Source organism: Pogona vitticeps, chromosome 2 (genome assembly GCF_051106095.1).
Source record: "Pogona vitticeps strain Pit_001003342236 chromosome 2, PviZW2.1, whole genome shotgun sequence".
Classification (NCBI taxonomy): domain Eukaryota; kingdom Metazoa; phylum Chordata; class Lepidosauria; order Squamata; family Agamidae; genus Pogona; species Pogona vitticeps.
Genome location: NC_135784.1, coordinates 232,187,295 through 232,204,358, shown reverse-complemented (window position 1 = coordinate 232,204,358; position 17,064 = coordinate 232,187,295). Strand labels below are relative to the sequence as shown.

General features: G+C 39.9%; 1 protein-coding gene across 12 annotated transcripts in view; it reads left to right on the top strand.

Moving 5' to 3' along the window:
- Positions 1 to 17,064, top strand: part of DOCK8 (dedicator of cytokinesis 8) — a 128,294-nt gene that overhangs the window by 25,079 nt on the left and 86,151 nt on the right. For 7 of the 12 annotated variants that reach the window (XR_013541504.1, XM_078385060.1, XM_072992172.2 and 4 more), the window contains 6 exons: positions 5,286 to 5,357; positions 8,471 to 8,594; positions 9,572 to 9,787; positions 11,687 to 11,772; positions 13,843 to 13,909; positions 15,619 to 15,768. Coding sequence is in view for 11 of the 12 variants with exons in the window: in XM_078385060.1 (XP_078241186.1) it covers positions 5,286 to 5,357; positions 8,471 to 8,594; positions 9,572 to 9,787; positions 11,687 to 11,772; positions 13,843 to 13,909; positions 15,619 to 15,768 (715 nt within the window). In the remaining variant the exon portion in view is untranslated. The remainder of the gene's footprint in view (positions 1 to 5,285; positions 5,358 to 8,470; positions 8,595 to 9,571; positions 9,788 to 11,686; positions 11,773 to 13,842; positions 13,910 to 15,618; positions 15,769 to 17,064) is intronic. The other 5 variants (XM_072992174.2, XM_020805658.3, XM_072992171.2 and 2 more) reach the window with 1 other exon arrangement.

Here is a 17,064-nt window from a genome sequence, read left to right as displayed (position 1 = left end):
GGTTGCTTCGATGACACTGTCCAACCATCTCATCCTCTGTCGTCTCCTTCTCTTGCCTTTACGCTTTCCCAACATCAAGGTCTTTTCCAAAGAGTCCTCTCCCTGGAAAAGCAAATTAGAACACTTTAAAGCAAATTAGAACACTTTAAAAAATGTATTTCAATAAATGTTTGACTATTTGCTGACATCATGTGGCCTTTTCCTGTCGCTACACCTATCTTCTTTACTTATGTAGACATAACATGTACAACAGAGTGGCATACAGTAGACTATGGGGATGTATTTGTTTGTTTGTTTGTTTAGAAAGTAATATTTTATTTAAAATTAAATCATCCTGCATGTTGCTAAAAGCAGTTACTGAAATATACAGAGACGAGTATATAGAAGAATCGGCCAATGAAGACAGATTATATCACATAGAAGATACCCAATTAGAATAAATTTAGCTGTCCCGTCCCTCAACATAGTTTTTAGACATTCAGAAAACTCCCATTATACTAACATGTACAGTGTATACCATCAACATCATAAACATTAAAATACTTCTTTCTGTCTAAGACTTGTTCTGGACCTATAAGAGTTCATGGTGAAAACAATACTGTTTTAAAAAGAGAGTGGATGCCAGAGGCCATGAGCTCCATCAGGCTTTAAGTCGCCATTTCACTCTCATTGGCCTCTGGATTCCCAAAAGTTATAAAATATAGAGATTCAACAGCTGAACCACATACAATGGGACTATTTAGCTTTCAAGCACAGTCCATGTTTCACTTGTTCCCTCAGGAAATGAACCCTTTCCTGAGAGGACCATCTCTCATGTCTGAGAGAAAAGGCCAGCACAACCATTTAACCACAGCCTAACACTGTTCCCCCATGGGGACTGGCAACATCAGACAAAATGCTTTAGCCCCATCCAGGCTCCTGCCTATCTGATTTTAATGCATAAGTGATTAGTTATGGATAGAGTCAGGGTTAGAGTTTAAGAGTTCGTCCAGTGGAGTGTGGTAAATGAAGACCTGGGCCTACTGTTGTGAGTTGGGTTTATATGGTTGAAAATCAATGAAAATCCAGCAGGGAGGTAATCCTAACTCTCACCCTGTGCCCAGGCATTCCTCAGTCACTCACTGGTTTATAACTCTAGGTTCAACCCCTCCCTCTTAGCCAATTAGAAACTGTGCCATTTGTGTGCCCCTACAAATCACTGAGCTTCCTTTTGCATTCTTGTGAAAATGCTGAGATTTAAAAAAAGTACTTGCCACCCATTGCTGAAGAAGTTCCAATAAATGCCCGAGCTGAAGGAGGCTGACATGTCAGAACCTTATAAAGATGCCTGACTCCTCCCAGGAAAAGAACAGAAGCCTATGATTATCCCAGGAAAGGGTTAATGCCAGAATGAGACCAGACAATCAGTGACAAGCAATTCCAAATTCATCTGGGTATCTCATTATTAGTGTCTTCATTGTTACAATAATTCTAGTATTCTTCAAAACTTCCTATTTTTACAAGTTTTATTTATTTACATTATTTCTTGGTTCCATACTTGGAAGTAGCAAATCCAAAAAAATATCAAAGATAGTTGCAAAGATAGTTGTGCGGAAAAAACTGCAGGCACAGATGCTTAAAATTCTATAAAAATGGAACTTAAGCTTTGGACAAATACTTAAGTCAGAATATACAATTGTAAGCTTGTAGGTATACAAAGTCCAGATAAGAACTTTAGTTTGAATCAAAAAGAAAGGAGCTTATTTAAAGGACATATTTTAAAAAGCATGTTTAAGAGAATACCTTTCTGTAACACTTCATTTAAAAGTAAAAAGCAGCATAACTCCAAAAGCTTGAAAAGCTTTCTTAAAGATATATGAAAGAATATCAAAGTACTTATAAGAAAATATAAAATGAAAAATATTATTGAGCCTCTAAGCATATCTACACACACAAAAACCTATTTCTAAAAAGAGAAAAGCTCACCCAGTCTTGGCCAGTTAGAATCTATGACTATGTCCGAAGTCTGATGCAGCATTATTATCTCTTTATCGCTCTAAGGATGTCTGCCTGGCTTCAGTTCCATTCTCTATCTCACTCTCTCTCATTCTCCTTAGAAAGATTGATCTACATTCAACAATGGTGTGGGTCTCCCATTGTGCCTTCATGACACTCTATTTGATTTCATCCCGTATTTATACTTTAACGAAACCAAAACAACCTGTCTTATCACCAAGGCCAGCACATCACTGATAAAACACATTGCTATGAAAGCAATCTTATGTTAGAGCTTATCACTGGGAGTGTGTTCCAATGGTACAATTAATCTATATTCCTGCAAAATTCAGGGGGACCTCTCTGCGGGTAATGCCTGGAGATGTAGATCACATTAATACTGATAGATGGTGTTATAGGATAACATATCATTTTACCTCTTTTCAAAGCACTTAATTATTACTAATGATGATGCTAAAGCCCTATAAAACAAATGACACATTTCTTTCTCTTCACCACTCTTCACTGCTACTACAGTGGTGCCCCAACTTACGAACTTAATCCATCACAGATGTTCGCAAGTCAAAATGTTCGTAAGTAGAATCAGCATTTCCCATTGAAATGCATTGAAACCCGATTACAGCGGTGCCTCGCATTACGATGTTAATTCGTTCCAGCGAAATCGCTGTAGAATGAAAATGTCGTAATGCGAAATTAAAAAGCCCATAGAAACGCATTAAAACCCAATCAATGCATTCCTATCGGCTTGAAACTCACCGTCCAGCAAAGCTCCTCCATAGCGCGGCCATTTTCGCTGCCTGTGCAGCGAAGAATCCATCCCAGAAAAGAGTGGGGAGCCATTTTTTTTACCCGGCGGCTATTTTGAAACCACCAATCAGCTGTTTTAAAATTGTCATTTTGCGAGAATCGGTTCCCGAAGCAGGGAACCGATCATGGCAAAGCGAAATTCCCCCATTGAAAGCATCATAAAGCGATTGCTTTTGCGATCGCAAAAAGTTCGTCGTAATGCGGTTTCATCATTAAACGGGGCACCCGTCTTGCGATGCACCACTGTAATCCATTCCGGCTGTTTTTTGTTTGTATGTAGAGGCGCTGGTTACATGTCAAAGCATTAGTTCCCATAGTAACTAATGCAAAACTGGTTAATCCGTCCTCTACCACTAGTGGGAGATTTTTTTTAACCTAAGATGACTTAGGTTAACAAAAGGGGCAGGAAAGAAGGGAAGGGGTTTACAATGGGGAAAAAAGGAAAGAAAGAAGGTCATCACTCGGGCACACAGGCCCCTCAGACAAAGGTTTGTGCTTTTAAGCACAAAAAGAAGACACACAGAGAGAAGAGAATGGGGGGGGGGAAGAGTTTGGAGTCTAAAACACATTTTAAACCCAAACATGCTAAACCCACACATTTTAAACCCACACAGTGAAAATGGCAGCACTATGGAGGATCTTCGCTGGATGTTGAGTTTCAAGCCCATAGGAACGCATTAAACAGGTTTTAATGCATTTCTATGGGCTTTTTAATTTTGCTTTACGATGTTTTCGTTTTACAGCGATTTTGCTGGAACAAATTGACATCGTAATACGAGGCACCACTGTAAGCTGTTAAAGGTTCTATAGCTCTTCCCATTTGGCTAACACAGTTTTCATGTATATTTTATGTTGTCTTTTTGTTAATTAATATTATAGGTAAAACACAACACAAGTGGCATTTCAAAGTCCACTTCACTTTTTTGCTCTTGTTTTCTTGCTCACATTAGATCATTGTTTTGTTTTTCTCATGAAAACTGGCACACAAAACTGAATGAGCTATTTCTGCCTTGTTATTTTACCAGTAGCTTTGTTCGGAAACCAGTGAGGTGTTTTGGTTTTATAATATAAACTTTCTTCATGGAGCACATTTCCAATTGTACTTTCACTTTTCTCAGCAACTTCCGAGACATGTTTTTAAAAGCAATTTTCATTCTTAATGCAACACCCTGCACCCCATAAACTCAATTTTTTGGAATTATTGACAGACAGTTCAATTTTTCAATTTCAATTCAATTCAGTTTCAATTCAGTTTCAATTGTCATTGAACGTATATACACATACAATGAAATTCAAAAGAACACTCAGAGACCAGACCAAACATACACACACATTCCTAACAATCCCTAAATCACAGAACCCCGCCTAAAGTTCATAGTATCCACACAAGATACATCAGTTGAAGTTCAAATGAAAACCAAAACCTCTATTGGAAACTCGAATAGCTGAGCCCCAGGGAGGGCTCAGATCAAGCTCATTGGGCTCTATTCCCCGTCCATTTGACTAAGCAGTTGCATCACAAGCAAAGTGTGGCTAAAGGAGAGTGGTGCATCACGGACAACGTTCTAGAAACTTTCTGCTCTTTCTTTTGTATAGCTATGTTGATTCTTTGCTTAACTTAAAATCAAGTGTGTATGTGAACATGGGATGCATGACATTCTGTTCTGCAGGCTCTGATTGAGTGGTCAAAATAGCATGACCTTGTCCCTGTCTTCTGCATTTTTCTACTTTGTTTTATTTTTTAGTGCATGCTGCTGGCATTTATTTGCAGAACCCTTTTTTCGCCTTGTGGTGTCTGTGAATATTAAAAAATGGATAGGTGCCAAACATGCAGCACTTTGACAGTTTACATAGTGAGTGGGCACATTCAAGCAAACCAAGCTATTAATTGGAGACACTAAGGGAAAACCCCGAACAACCCAAACACATGTTTTTCTTCAACATCACTCTCGGGGGTGCGGAGAGGAAACTGGTTGGAGCTTTGCCTACACTTCCACATTCCCAAAGGTGATGGTGCTGTGTAGTGGCCTCCCTTCTAGGTCAGAGCCCTTTATTTTCCAGATGTTCTGTCCCCCCCCATCCATAAACATAAAAAGGCAAAAATATGTCTGCAGAAACCTGAGAACAATTCAGTTCAAGCTACTTGCAGAATAGCTAGGCATGGAGCTGTCCCAATTTGTATGACAAATATTTAGACACAAATTGGATAGGGTGGTATTCCTCATTGCTATTTGGCAATATTACACATCTGAAAAAGTATTTTTAAATAGTTGTTCTCATGATTTTTCTTGTTATAAAAAAGATATGTACTGTATAATAAAATCTTTGGATAGGAAATGTGATATAGAAATACAGATTACAACCAATGAGAATCAACCACTTTTCATAGACAGTAGGATTAGCTCTTTTGCTATTGATTTTCGGAAAAGGTGTATACATTGTGAGTTAGTTATGTGGATTTAAATGTGTGTTTCCCACTGTAGAGCTGAGTTGGATCCACATGTTCGGGATTGTGTTCGGACCTATATTCGTGAGTGGCTGATCGTTAATCGAAGGTAAGTTTGATATTTGTAACTAAGAATGAAGGCATTGTTTTCATATTTAGTTTTCTTGGTAGAAGAATATTAAGATGTGGCATTTTGACTCATTGGCTGAAATCATGCAGTTTTACATAGTGAATTCACAACAGGGCCTATAGAATCAGTGAAGATTTAGTAATTCTTCTGTAAATTCCATTGATTTAAGAGGCCTACTTTAGTTGTGATTATATTAAGCAGCAGGATTTCAGCCAATATGTAAGCAATTGGTAGGTACAGTGCTTATTCTCTGATAACTGCATTCTGCAGGCTGTATTGACAATTTGCATGTTATGCCTTAATTTGACTGGGGTAGGCTCAAACTTGGATCTTATTGCAGATAGCCATAATGCAGGTAGCAGATGCACTGTAAGAAACTCTGATGTACATGTATTTTCTTCTAGCCACTGACTAAAAAGTGATCATATACTTGCTGATCACATTGCCTGTTTCAGATTGTGTGTCAGTTAAACCAGCTCCTTTAATGATTGGTTGTTATGTTATGAATCCATTACAATACTTTCAGTGTCACAAGGATATTAACTGGAACACGAAAGGTGTAGAAGTGACAGAGCTGGCAGAAGTTTGCCCAAGAGTGTCCATGTGAAGGCTCTCTTGGTGTAAAATGGGTTTTGTCATTATAGTCATCATGATTTCTGTAATGCCAATAGTTTTATTTCAAGCCATATTCAATGCTATTTATACATGTTGAATAGAACGCATGAAGAGGGAGGATATGAGCCCTGCCCTCTCCCTCATCATTTCTGTCAGCTTCCAACAGACAAATGATGACAGGTCTGAAGGACAGAAACCCCATTATCCATAGGGGCTTTTCATATGAGTTGGGCCCTGATATTCCAGAATTCCAACACATCTGGCAGGCCTTTACAAATAGGAGAAGCTCTTGGGTTCAGAGTGCTGTTGTCCACATGTAGGACAGTAATGAAACCAGAGACTGAGGGGGTAGGGCTAACATGCTATGTTCTTCCTGTGTTGTACCAGTTTGTAAAAATAGCAAGTGTTGGGGCTAATAAAGAGGTATCAATTCATGGAAATGCACTGTAGCATCTGGAGAAATGGCACTTGGTTAAGGCCTCACTTCCCTGGCTGGGCACCTGGGGCAGAGGAGGTACTGGAAAGTCAAGGTGCACAACATCTAAAACCAGGCAGGTCATTATGGCACTCAAGGCTGATATTCCAAGCACCACTCCTGCTTCCTTGCTGTAAAATTGTAACAAACAACTACCAATTTTTCGCTCCATAAGACGCACCTTTCCATAAGACGCACCAATTTTTTAGGAGAGGAAAACAGGAAAATATAATCTGTTTTCTTCGCTCCATAAGACGCACAGACTTTCCACCCTCCTGTTTTGTGGGAAAAAAGGGCGTCTTATGGTGCGAAAAATATGGTAAATAGCAATTTGCTGTGTTTTCAGGACACTGGTGCCTGAGGATGGCTTAATGGTATAGCTGGCTTAATTCATTGGCTTATAGGTATCCTCTGTATCCTGGTACATTTTGGAACCTGAGAGTAGCAAAATATTCACAGTTCACAAATGTATTGTTTTAGTCCTGCAATAGGAGCAAAACTCACGGATGTTATAACTTCTTAATAAAACCACCCAGAGCTCTTGTCTTTCCTTCAGTGTAATTAAGAAAGTTTTCAGGACAAGGTCACACTCAAAGGGAGCAGGGATGCCAAGGAAGATGATGTCAGCTTTATGGCTTCATATTTCATTCTCAGTCAACCAAGAAACAATTAAAATTCCAACAATTAAAATACAAAGGGTCTATAATTCATCCACTCCCAAAAATGTAATAAAAAGTATTTCCGTGATCAATAATAACTTACTATGGCTATTTGTTATGCAAGACAACAAAGCATTCAGGTATCTAGGCTACTTCTTTGGAAAGAACACCACATAAATTACAGTGGGCTATGTCGGTCTGTTGCAGCAGAAAGAACAAAAATCAACACCTTAAAGGCTAACAAATGTTATTTTGCTCTAGGCTTTTATTTGGACTTTTACAAAGTGTGTATCTCATGACATTGGCTGTAGTCCCAAAAGTTTAGGTCAGATAAATATGGATCTTTAAAGAGACATTAAACTGCTTGTTTCTAAGCAAAGTAATATTCCCAGGGCATCAGAATGGAAGCAGATCTGCTGATGGCACTGGGGACACATCCATGCCTCCATTAATATCTGGTTGGTGAAGAATTCACGAAAGGGCAAAGCCGGTTGTATTCAATGATTGACCTGTTGCAAGTGTGGGAAATGTATGAAGTTTCGAGGGGGTGCTATAGCCCAGAGAGGGATGAGAGTGCTTTGACGTATGCTTAGCAGATCCTGGTTGTGGTCATCAGGGAAGTAAACCTTGTAAAGCAGCTACACAGAAAGCTGGATGTTATATAAACTGTGTAGCAGCAGCTGCTTTCCAAGTTCATCCACACTATTATATTCTCATTCACTATACTGTACGCAGGTGTAAATGCTGGACAGGAAAAAAAAAGTTGACAGGGAAAAAATGATTTGTTTGAAATACGGTGCTAGCAGGAGAACTTTGCAGATAACCTGGACTGTCAGAAAGATGAAGAAGTCGGTCCTAGAGCAAATCAAACCTGAACTATCTCTGGAGGCAAAAAAATGATACAACTCAGGTTATTCCACATTGGACACATTATGAGAAGACAGGATTATCTGGAAGAAATAAATAATGTTGGGAAAGTTTGAAAGGAAAAAAAAAAGAATAAATGAGATATAAATTGCCTTCCTAAAGGACGCTCCAGCCTTGAGCTTGCTGACCCGGGCTGTTGAGGACGGGACATTTTGGAGATCTCCATTCATAGGGTTGCCATAAGGTGGAAGCGACTCAATGGCACGTAATGCCCTAGAGACATAGTAGTAATGGTATTACCATGAATTCATACTCATGTTAAGCATATCTTATGTATATTAATTTGTTAGGTCAGTGTCATTATATGCATGCCATAATAGTTCAGTCAGACTATCTTATTTGGTGGTAGTTCGTTTTTAATTTGATTTTGTGTAATTTTTTTACTGTAAATTAACTAGCTTGTTTTGAAATTGAAGGAATCAAGGAAATAATGAGACATATACATTTACGAAAAGGGGATCCAGAAGAGATTTCCACAAGACTCTTCAAAAGCAAACATTTGAATCTGAAATTTTGGATTACTGTGATTCAAGTTATCAGGTATTCTTTGGAATTATTTTGACAGATCTCTGTAAACCCCTGGAGTTGAATAGGGGAGAGGGTTGGCATTTGTTCAGTTCTTGTTTGCTATGATGCATGTTGCTTACCCAATATTTAACATGCATTCTTCTCAAATATTCAATTAATTTGTAATCTTTATATTAAGTATGTGGTGGAGGCAATGCCATATGTCAAGGCCTTAATGTGAGTGGCTGCCTGCATGCTCCCAGTACTCCACCCACCCCCAGTTTTCAAGTTATTTCTATTGCTTGTGGGTATACAACAGTGCTGAATTAAAGCACTCAACCTTTATTTTTGAAATTGATTTGCATTTTCTGGATGAGATCCAAAAATCTCCTAAAATGTTGGCTAGCTATTTTGCCATTTTGCTACTTTGTTGTTTTATGTTACTTGTTGTAAACCGCCCAGAGTGGCTTTGGCTGCCAGATGGGTGGTATATAAATCAATAGTAAATAAATAAATAAAAATATTGGGGGCAGCCCTCTTTCACTCCAGGAATGCTTCCGAGGAAAGCGTGGCTGAATACTAGCATAGTTCTGTTCCCATTAGGGAGTTCGGTTCCATTTTAGAAAGATATGAGGCTGGAATGCTGAGGGCTGTGGAGCTGCTGAATAAAATGATACAACCTTTTTTCTTTGTTAAGCCTTGACCACCTTCGCTTTAATGTCAAACCTATTCTCCCCCACCATCCCGCAAAATTTCATATAATGAACTTTGCATCTCTGCAAAGATAGTGATATTCCCCTTCCTCCTGTGAGGTAAATAGTTCTTATGGGATAGATGGCTCCTTGAAAGCAGTAGTAAAGAGGAAGATTATTTGGCTTGAACATCTGATATCTATTAGTCTGTGCTGCGAAATGTTTATAGGCGTTGCTGCTGCAGAAAAGGTCTGAGTGTGTTTTAACATCTGTGAATTCAAGTGCTGAGTTCTGTTCTTTGTTTCATTTCCTCTGGAGCAGGCAGGTCCCAGGCTTCCGAAGGTCCTCTGTGATGAATCCAGTAGAGCCACGCTGACATCTGGCGATTTCGACCTGCGCAGCTTACAGCCTGATCCGCGTCTGACAAACCTGCTACAGCGCGTTAGTGCAGAAGACCTTCGAAGGCAGAACGAGGAGGCTCGACGACACAGCAGACCTACAGAATTGCTAGCCTTATATCCCAATATAGATGAGGCAAGTTGTAAATCTTGTGGCAATCACCACTGCAATCACATATGCTTTAAAACAGGGGAGAGGAAGATACTTGGCCCACATATAGCGCTCCAAGTTTATTTGGAGGGCAAACACTTCTGCTGCTCAATTTTATATTTCACTGCTAAAATACGGTAGTGTCATGGCAACAAAAAGTATTATTTTCATAGTGCATTTTTAATAGCACAGGGAACGCAGTGCACATGCCTTTGTTTAAAAATGTGACGTGACTTGCAAACGAGGCAGATTTACTCTGTGTGCCTTGATTTAAATGGGAAAACTAGCCCTTTCTTGCCAGTGGTGTATTGCCACCTGCAGCAGAGGGTGGGCTGCGGTAGCCGTGGACTATAGGGGATATTGTGTTTCCTCATGGCACTAATGTTCCACCTCTGTTTTAAAAGGGCCTATCCCATAAAGCTCTAGTAAACCTCTCTTTTTGAACTTATACCAGAAGAGTAGACCCAAAAGGCTTTACCACTGAGTTCTATTCCAGCTTTTCCCCCGATTGGCTTCCCTCTTACAAGGCACAATTTTCTTGCAACAGATCCATCCTGCTAGCACTGCTTATGTTTCTGTTTTGCCCAAACTGGCACAACAGTATGACAAAATGCCAAATTGTATTTTAGAGGAATCAAGTCTAGTTGACCACAATTCTGGCTGCTCCTTGCATCTGACCGGGACTGTATAGAACTCATGTATGGAAATGAAGAAAAAACCCCCATAAGTTATTGAAAATAAAAATGCAGTGTGACTTTATGCCAGGCAGAAAATTGCCATCTAAGTGTTTGTGGAGAGCTGAGATAATTATGTGGCCAAATCCAATCTGATTCAATCAGTACTTATGCAAACTGATTTGTCCCAAACTGAAAAGAATAGTCTGCTGTGGCTTTGTGGGTCAGCTGCAACATTCCCTCTAATTTTCCACTAGTGCAGGGTGGGAGATCCGCCCCACGCTTGCGGCATACAAGCTACAAGCAGAAGCAAATGGGCAAGCAAGATTGGCTCAGCTGTGTGGCCCCGATGCAGTCCTGTGCAGCTGTGTGGCTTAGAGGGAATGTTGGTCAGCTGTTCTCTTGCCAGCCACTGCTGAGTATTCTGTTCCTGGAAAATCCTGGAAAGCGTTGCCATAAGTCAGAATTGACTTGACAGCACGTGATTATTATATGCTTTATTTGCAAATTTTTCACTATTAGGTTCCATGTGGACAGCTGAAACTTATTGCATAAAGCTTTTAATAGATTCATGCATTGCCTAGCAGCCAGATTTGTTATAGTAATGAACTAGAAGACTCCTCAGGACATTTCCTGTCTTATTAGCATGCGAAAGTCTGGAATACTGCATTCATGCTGAAATTAACCATTCATGTGAGTTTTGTGAGGATCAAGGAATGGTACTCTGTTCTTAAACATTTGGTATTCATTTACTGATTTTTGTGACTACAGATTGTATCCTTCTCTCAACCCACAGCCCATAAAAACTTGCAAAAAGACTTATTCAATTCACTAAGTTAAATTTTAGTGATTAAATTAATTCTGATGACTTCTGGCCCTATGCTATATATATTTGTTTCTTGGTTGGCCTATCATTTAGTTTTTATATAAATACTGTAAGACATTCTTTTATATTATTTTATGTGATAAAAATCAAATAAGAATGGGAAATTTAGTATGTGGACTATAAATTCAACAAGTAATAACTAATGTTACTAGTCCCACTTGTTCATGGCAGGCTTTTTGGTTAAATATCCTGAAGGAGAGAATATATCACAGGTTTTTTTAATGTGCAGTTTAGTTTATGATTATTTCTGTTGTACTAATAAAACAGTGACACTAAATTCTTCAACTGAAAGAACTAACTGATTCATAATATGCTTAATAATAGGAGGATGCAGTGGAAATACGCCCAGTGCCTGAGTGCCCCAAGGAATATCTGGGCAATAGGATACTGGTGAAAGTACAAACTCTGAGGTAAGTCCCTCTGGTTTCTCCTGATACCTTGACTGGTTTAGACAGAGCTCCATCATACGATTGTTAGTGATTAAGACTAGATACACGCATACGGCAAAATGAAGTGGGAGTTTCCTGAGATAGTAGAATGGACCATATGCTTTCTGATTGCAGAGGTGGGATACAATCTATTGATGGCTGTCTACGTAGGAAAACCCACACAGTTGGCAAACTAACAGAGCAAGCAAAGGACAGGTGTAGAATTTCCTTCTATAATGTTCTACTTAATTTTTACTGTGAATATTTTACTGTGTGTGGTTGGGAAGCACTATTTAAAAAACCCATGTGTGTATATGAAATGGTACAAAACATGCTACTGCCTTTGTGCTCCAGCTTTTCATCTCCACCTTCTACAGATATATGTGTACAATCCAGCCTGATATTCTTGCAGTCAGCAAAATTGTCTGTTGTAGAAATTTGCTAAAATGTGGTTTCATGCCATTTGCCAGACTTGTGTATGTATTGTATTGCCTTACAAACTGTTCTTCCACTTGATTGTAAATTGAGCCCATCCTTCTTCTGAGTCTTACTGGGTTTTTTTAGATTGTGAAGGGCATGAAGAAGCAAGGTGGGTGGGAGAGGAACAGCCTTGTCAATTATTCATTTGCTAGACCAGGGGGCAAGCCCGGTCACAGAAAGATCTCAGAAAGAATAGGCTCCACACCATATTTGGTGCATATAAATGGCCATGACTTCTTTGGTTAAAAATGAATCACCTTGGCATAGCACAGGGCAACAGATTCAGGCATTAGCTGGCTTAGTTGTCAAGCAGTGCACTACTCCAGCCTAGCTGTTGAGAAACCAATAGGATTGTGGGACCCTGAATGCCACCCGGGTACTTGGACAATCAATGGATCATCTGGGGTGAAGGCAAGAGCAGCCGGTTCCCAAGCTAGATTGATCCATGACTGCTTTCACCCCCAACTGCATTGGGATGTGGTCATGTGGCCCCAAACCCCAAAGCACCACCCCAAATAAATTTGTGATATAAATGCAGTAGCTTAGCAGAATGCAAACTTTGACACCCCCTCACCATCTGTTTATAAAACCACAAGTACCCAACATCCATGCACAAAGGGAAAGTTTATGTGATTATTTAAAATATTTTCACACACACACATATATATAAAAAACAGTAAGGCACAACAATCCATTGAAAACTCCACTCAGGCAGCCAATCATTAAGGGAAAGCCTGCCTGAAGAAAAAGGTCTTTGTCTGCTTGTGGAAGAACAGCAAAGGTGGAACCAGCTTGGCCTCCTGTTCCAAAGTCTGGGAGCATTTACAGAGAAAGCCTTCTCCCGTGTCCTTGCCGTACGTACCTGTGAAGGTGGAGGGACCAAGAGAAAGGCCTCTCCTGATGACCTTAACACCCAAACATCCTCATAAAAGTCCTTGAGATCGTTTGAACCCCAGCTGTTTAGGGCTTTATACATTAGAACCGGCACTTTGAATTGTGCCTGGAAAGAAGTTGAACAGGGAAGCTTGAAAGCCAACTGAACACAGCATGTTGACCTGCAGTGCTTTTATGGTACAGTAGTAGAAGGGAGGGAAACCTTCTTCCATGATGTTCATGTCCCTGCCTAGTCGTTTGCATTCTCATTGGGTGGCTAGGTATGTGAAATGATGTTGGGCCTCTCAGAGAGAATGTTCAACAGAGAGCCAGCCTCCGTTTTTGCTGCCACCACCACTTACTTCTTTTCCCCCTAAAAAGTTACTTAGAGGGGTGGGGTTCTACCCTTTAGGGCTGGTTTTAGCTCCGTGGTGAAGTTCTTTAGAATTACTGACTCCTTTTATGCTGGCAGTCTGTCTCAGCAAGGAAAATTTGAAACCTACCTTGATCCAGACTCAGATTAGGCAGTTCAGGCAGATCATCCTGGGAGAAAACTCATCAGCCTTGGGGAATCCGGCTTTTCACAGACGTTCCACCAAAACGTCTTCACAGTACTGTACTGTTGCATTCTATTTTACTTTCATATATTAAACAATTGTTGTTTAATTATTAGCCTGTTCGCAATCTTCTCTTTTATAGGTTTGAGATAGAAATTGAGCCATTATTTGCAAGCTTTGCCCTCTACGATATTAAAGAAAGGAAAAAGGTAAGAGGATAGCTGAACAAACTGCAGTACGTAGAGTTTAAAAATTCTTAAGTGAGTAGCACATTGGTTAACAACAGCATTTTTCATTGCAAATTAATGCCATTCATATCTAATTTATGTGATTCACAGTGAGGATTGTACCCTTGTGGAGAGTGACAGGTATTTGTAGGATACATCAAACCACATCTTATTACCTGGCCAAATGTTCTGGCAAACTTTACCAGTGATCTGTCTTCAATTTAAAATGTGAAGTAGGTAGTAATAGCATACAATCTGCTTCACAATTTAGCCAGATGCTAGTGCTAATGGTTAATTTCCAAGTGGGCGGATGCACTCTGCAGTATGTATACTAAGGGCTACCCACCTGATAAATGATCATCCAAACATATCCTGTCTTAAATCCACGTGGCTTGATATTTTGACAACTGTCTGCATTACGTTATCCTTATTTATTTCTCTATTTAATATAAACTGGGGTGTGTTAAAACCATCCATTGATTTCGTCCAAATTATTTTTCTTACAAATAACAACTGATTCTCTTCAAGCTGATTTGTAGCCCATATGATTTGATTTATGTCTCTATATCTTAAAATATTTGTCCATATTTTCATTTGAACAGATAATGAAAAGAACATGAAAATTTAGAAAATACAGGGTTCTGACCTAGGATGAGGTGTTGAAACTCAATGCGATCAGCTAGTATTCCACCTTCAGTGAGCAGGCAAAGCTCCCAGCTGCGTCATTCCTTCCTTCCTGCAACCCCACCTAGAGCTGTGCAATTTATTCAACCAAAATGTTTGTTGAAGTGGGGAGGATTATCCTCAGTAGCTGTGCTGCCCCAGTTGGTACCTTGTGTGTATTCTTTTCTAACTGCTCCTTGTAGAACACAGGCATGCACAGCAAAAATAATAATAATAATAATAATAAAAAAAAAAGAAAGAAAGAAAAGAGAGAGAGAAAAGAAAACAAGAAATAAAGTGCTGCAAAAATAAAAGCCAGCAGCCGGCATAAAGAAAGTAAACTGCAAACGTTGAAGAGGGGATAGCTTAGGTCCTGTTACCAGTCCTTTTATGGCTTACCCCACTCAAATCCCACACGATGGCACAAATTTCACATATATAGGTGCTCATTTGGTTGGATTGAGATCTGCAGCTGCCTAAAAGAAAAGGTTCTCCAATGCATTCTCACCCAACCTACTGAAAATTAAAGCAAAGCAAATAGCAAACTTTTTCTGTCCTCTCTGCTTCCTTCTCAAAATGACTGTTGATGACAGGAAAGGGGAATTCCTTCCCAGGAGTACTGTGATTGGAGTTTCCAGGAGAGTTTGGGCTTCTCATTGGTGTTTGAACTACCATTCTCCTTCTATTTTAGCCTTCCAGTTTCTTGTTACAGCATTACTTTCATTTCTCCTTCTTTTTAAATCCCTAAAGTGTTGAACAATATTTCTCACTTTGGAGAAATCCAGTTCAGTTCAAGTGCTGCTTCCAGCTTCTCACTTCATATTGTTCGGAAACTGACAAATATCCCTGCTTTACTTTGGATTCTGAATAACTTCCAAATCTGAAGCACATCTCTAGTATGTTTCACACCGTTTATACACAACTTACATCAGTGCAGCTGACAATACTACAACACAAATTAAAAATAAGTTATACAGTAGTTTGCATGCCAGTGCCTGCATGGATTATAAACTCTTCTTTTTCTTAAGATCTCAGAAAGCTTTCATTGTGATTTGAACTCTGAACAATTCAAAGGATTTTTGCGATCCCATACACCGAGTGTTGACTCTTCTTCTCTATCGAGGTCTGCAGTATTTTCTGTAACATATCCCTCACCAGATATTTACTTAGTTGTGAAGGTAAGTCAGTTTGTATCCCAATTATGGTTTCTTTCTTATTCATATGTCCTGACTAAACACAACTGATTATAATAGAGGTGAAGTAAGATGATGGTGGCGCTGTGGGCTAAACCGCAGAAGCCTGTGCTGCAGGGTCAGAAGACCAAGCAGTCGTAAGATCGAATCCACACGACGGAGTGAGCTCCCGTCGCTTGTCCCAGCTCCCGCCAACCTAGTGGTTCGAAAGCATGCAAATGCGAGTAGATCAATAGGGACCACCTTGGTGGGAAGGTAACAGCGTTCCGTGTCTAAGTCGCACTGGCCATGTGACCACGGAAGATTGTCTTCAGACAAAACGCTGGCTCTATGGCTTGGAAACGGGGATGAGCAGCGCCCCCTAGAGTCGAACATGACTGGACAAAAATTGTCAAGGGGAACCTTTACCTTTAAGATGATGTACATCAACTTTATGGAAAGGTGGTACATTCTTTAGATGTCACTGTATATATTGTGTGCAGTGGTACAACTAGGACTGGATTTCAAACTGAACTCCAAGGACCCACAACCCAAGGAGTCCCAGAGAGAGGCAGGGGATTCTCCTTGTCCCCGTGTAAATGGCTTCAGCATCAGTGCAGCGGTAGCAGACTCTGTTTTCTTCCTCTCTTCATTGTGGTAATAATTTAGAATAAATAAAATAACAAATTGCCCATTCTCTTTTTGGTTAGTTCCCATTAGTTTGTAAACTGGTGAACAGTTTTCTTTTCCAGCACCCAGTCAGTATAGAAGCAGTTGTAAAGCAAATGATAAGTGTAAGGACAGGGGAGAGAGCATAGGAATGTTACTTAGATGTTTCACAGCTGAAGTAATGCACATGGCTGTTTAAATGGCAGATCTTTTAAGACTAGAAAGCCATGGGTGTACAGTAACCCAGCAAAGCAAAGCAAAGCGTGCTGCTTATATACCGCCCCATAGTGCTTCAAGCACTCTCTAGGTGGTTTACAAGTTAATTATGCAGGCTACACATTGCCTCCCCAGCAAGCTGGGTACTCATTTTACTGACCTCAGAAGGAAAGAAGGCTGAGTCAACCTTGAGCCGCTACCTGGGATTGAACCCCAGGTCGTGAGCACAGTTTTGGCTGCAGTACAGCAGTTTAACCAGTGCGCCACGAGGCAGAAGTACATTGACTGATCAAGGCTCCCTCCAACTAATATTCCTTTTCTCCTGTAATGACAAACTCACAGATGTTCTGCACTGTGACAATAGGTTATTACAGTAAGATCCCCATATCCATGGGGGATTGGTTCCAACTCCCCTCT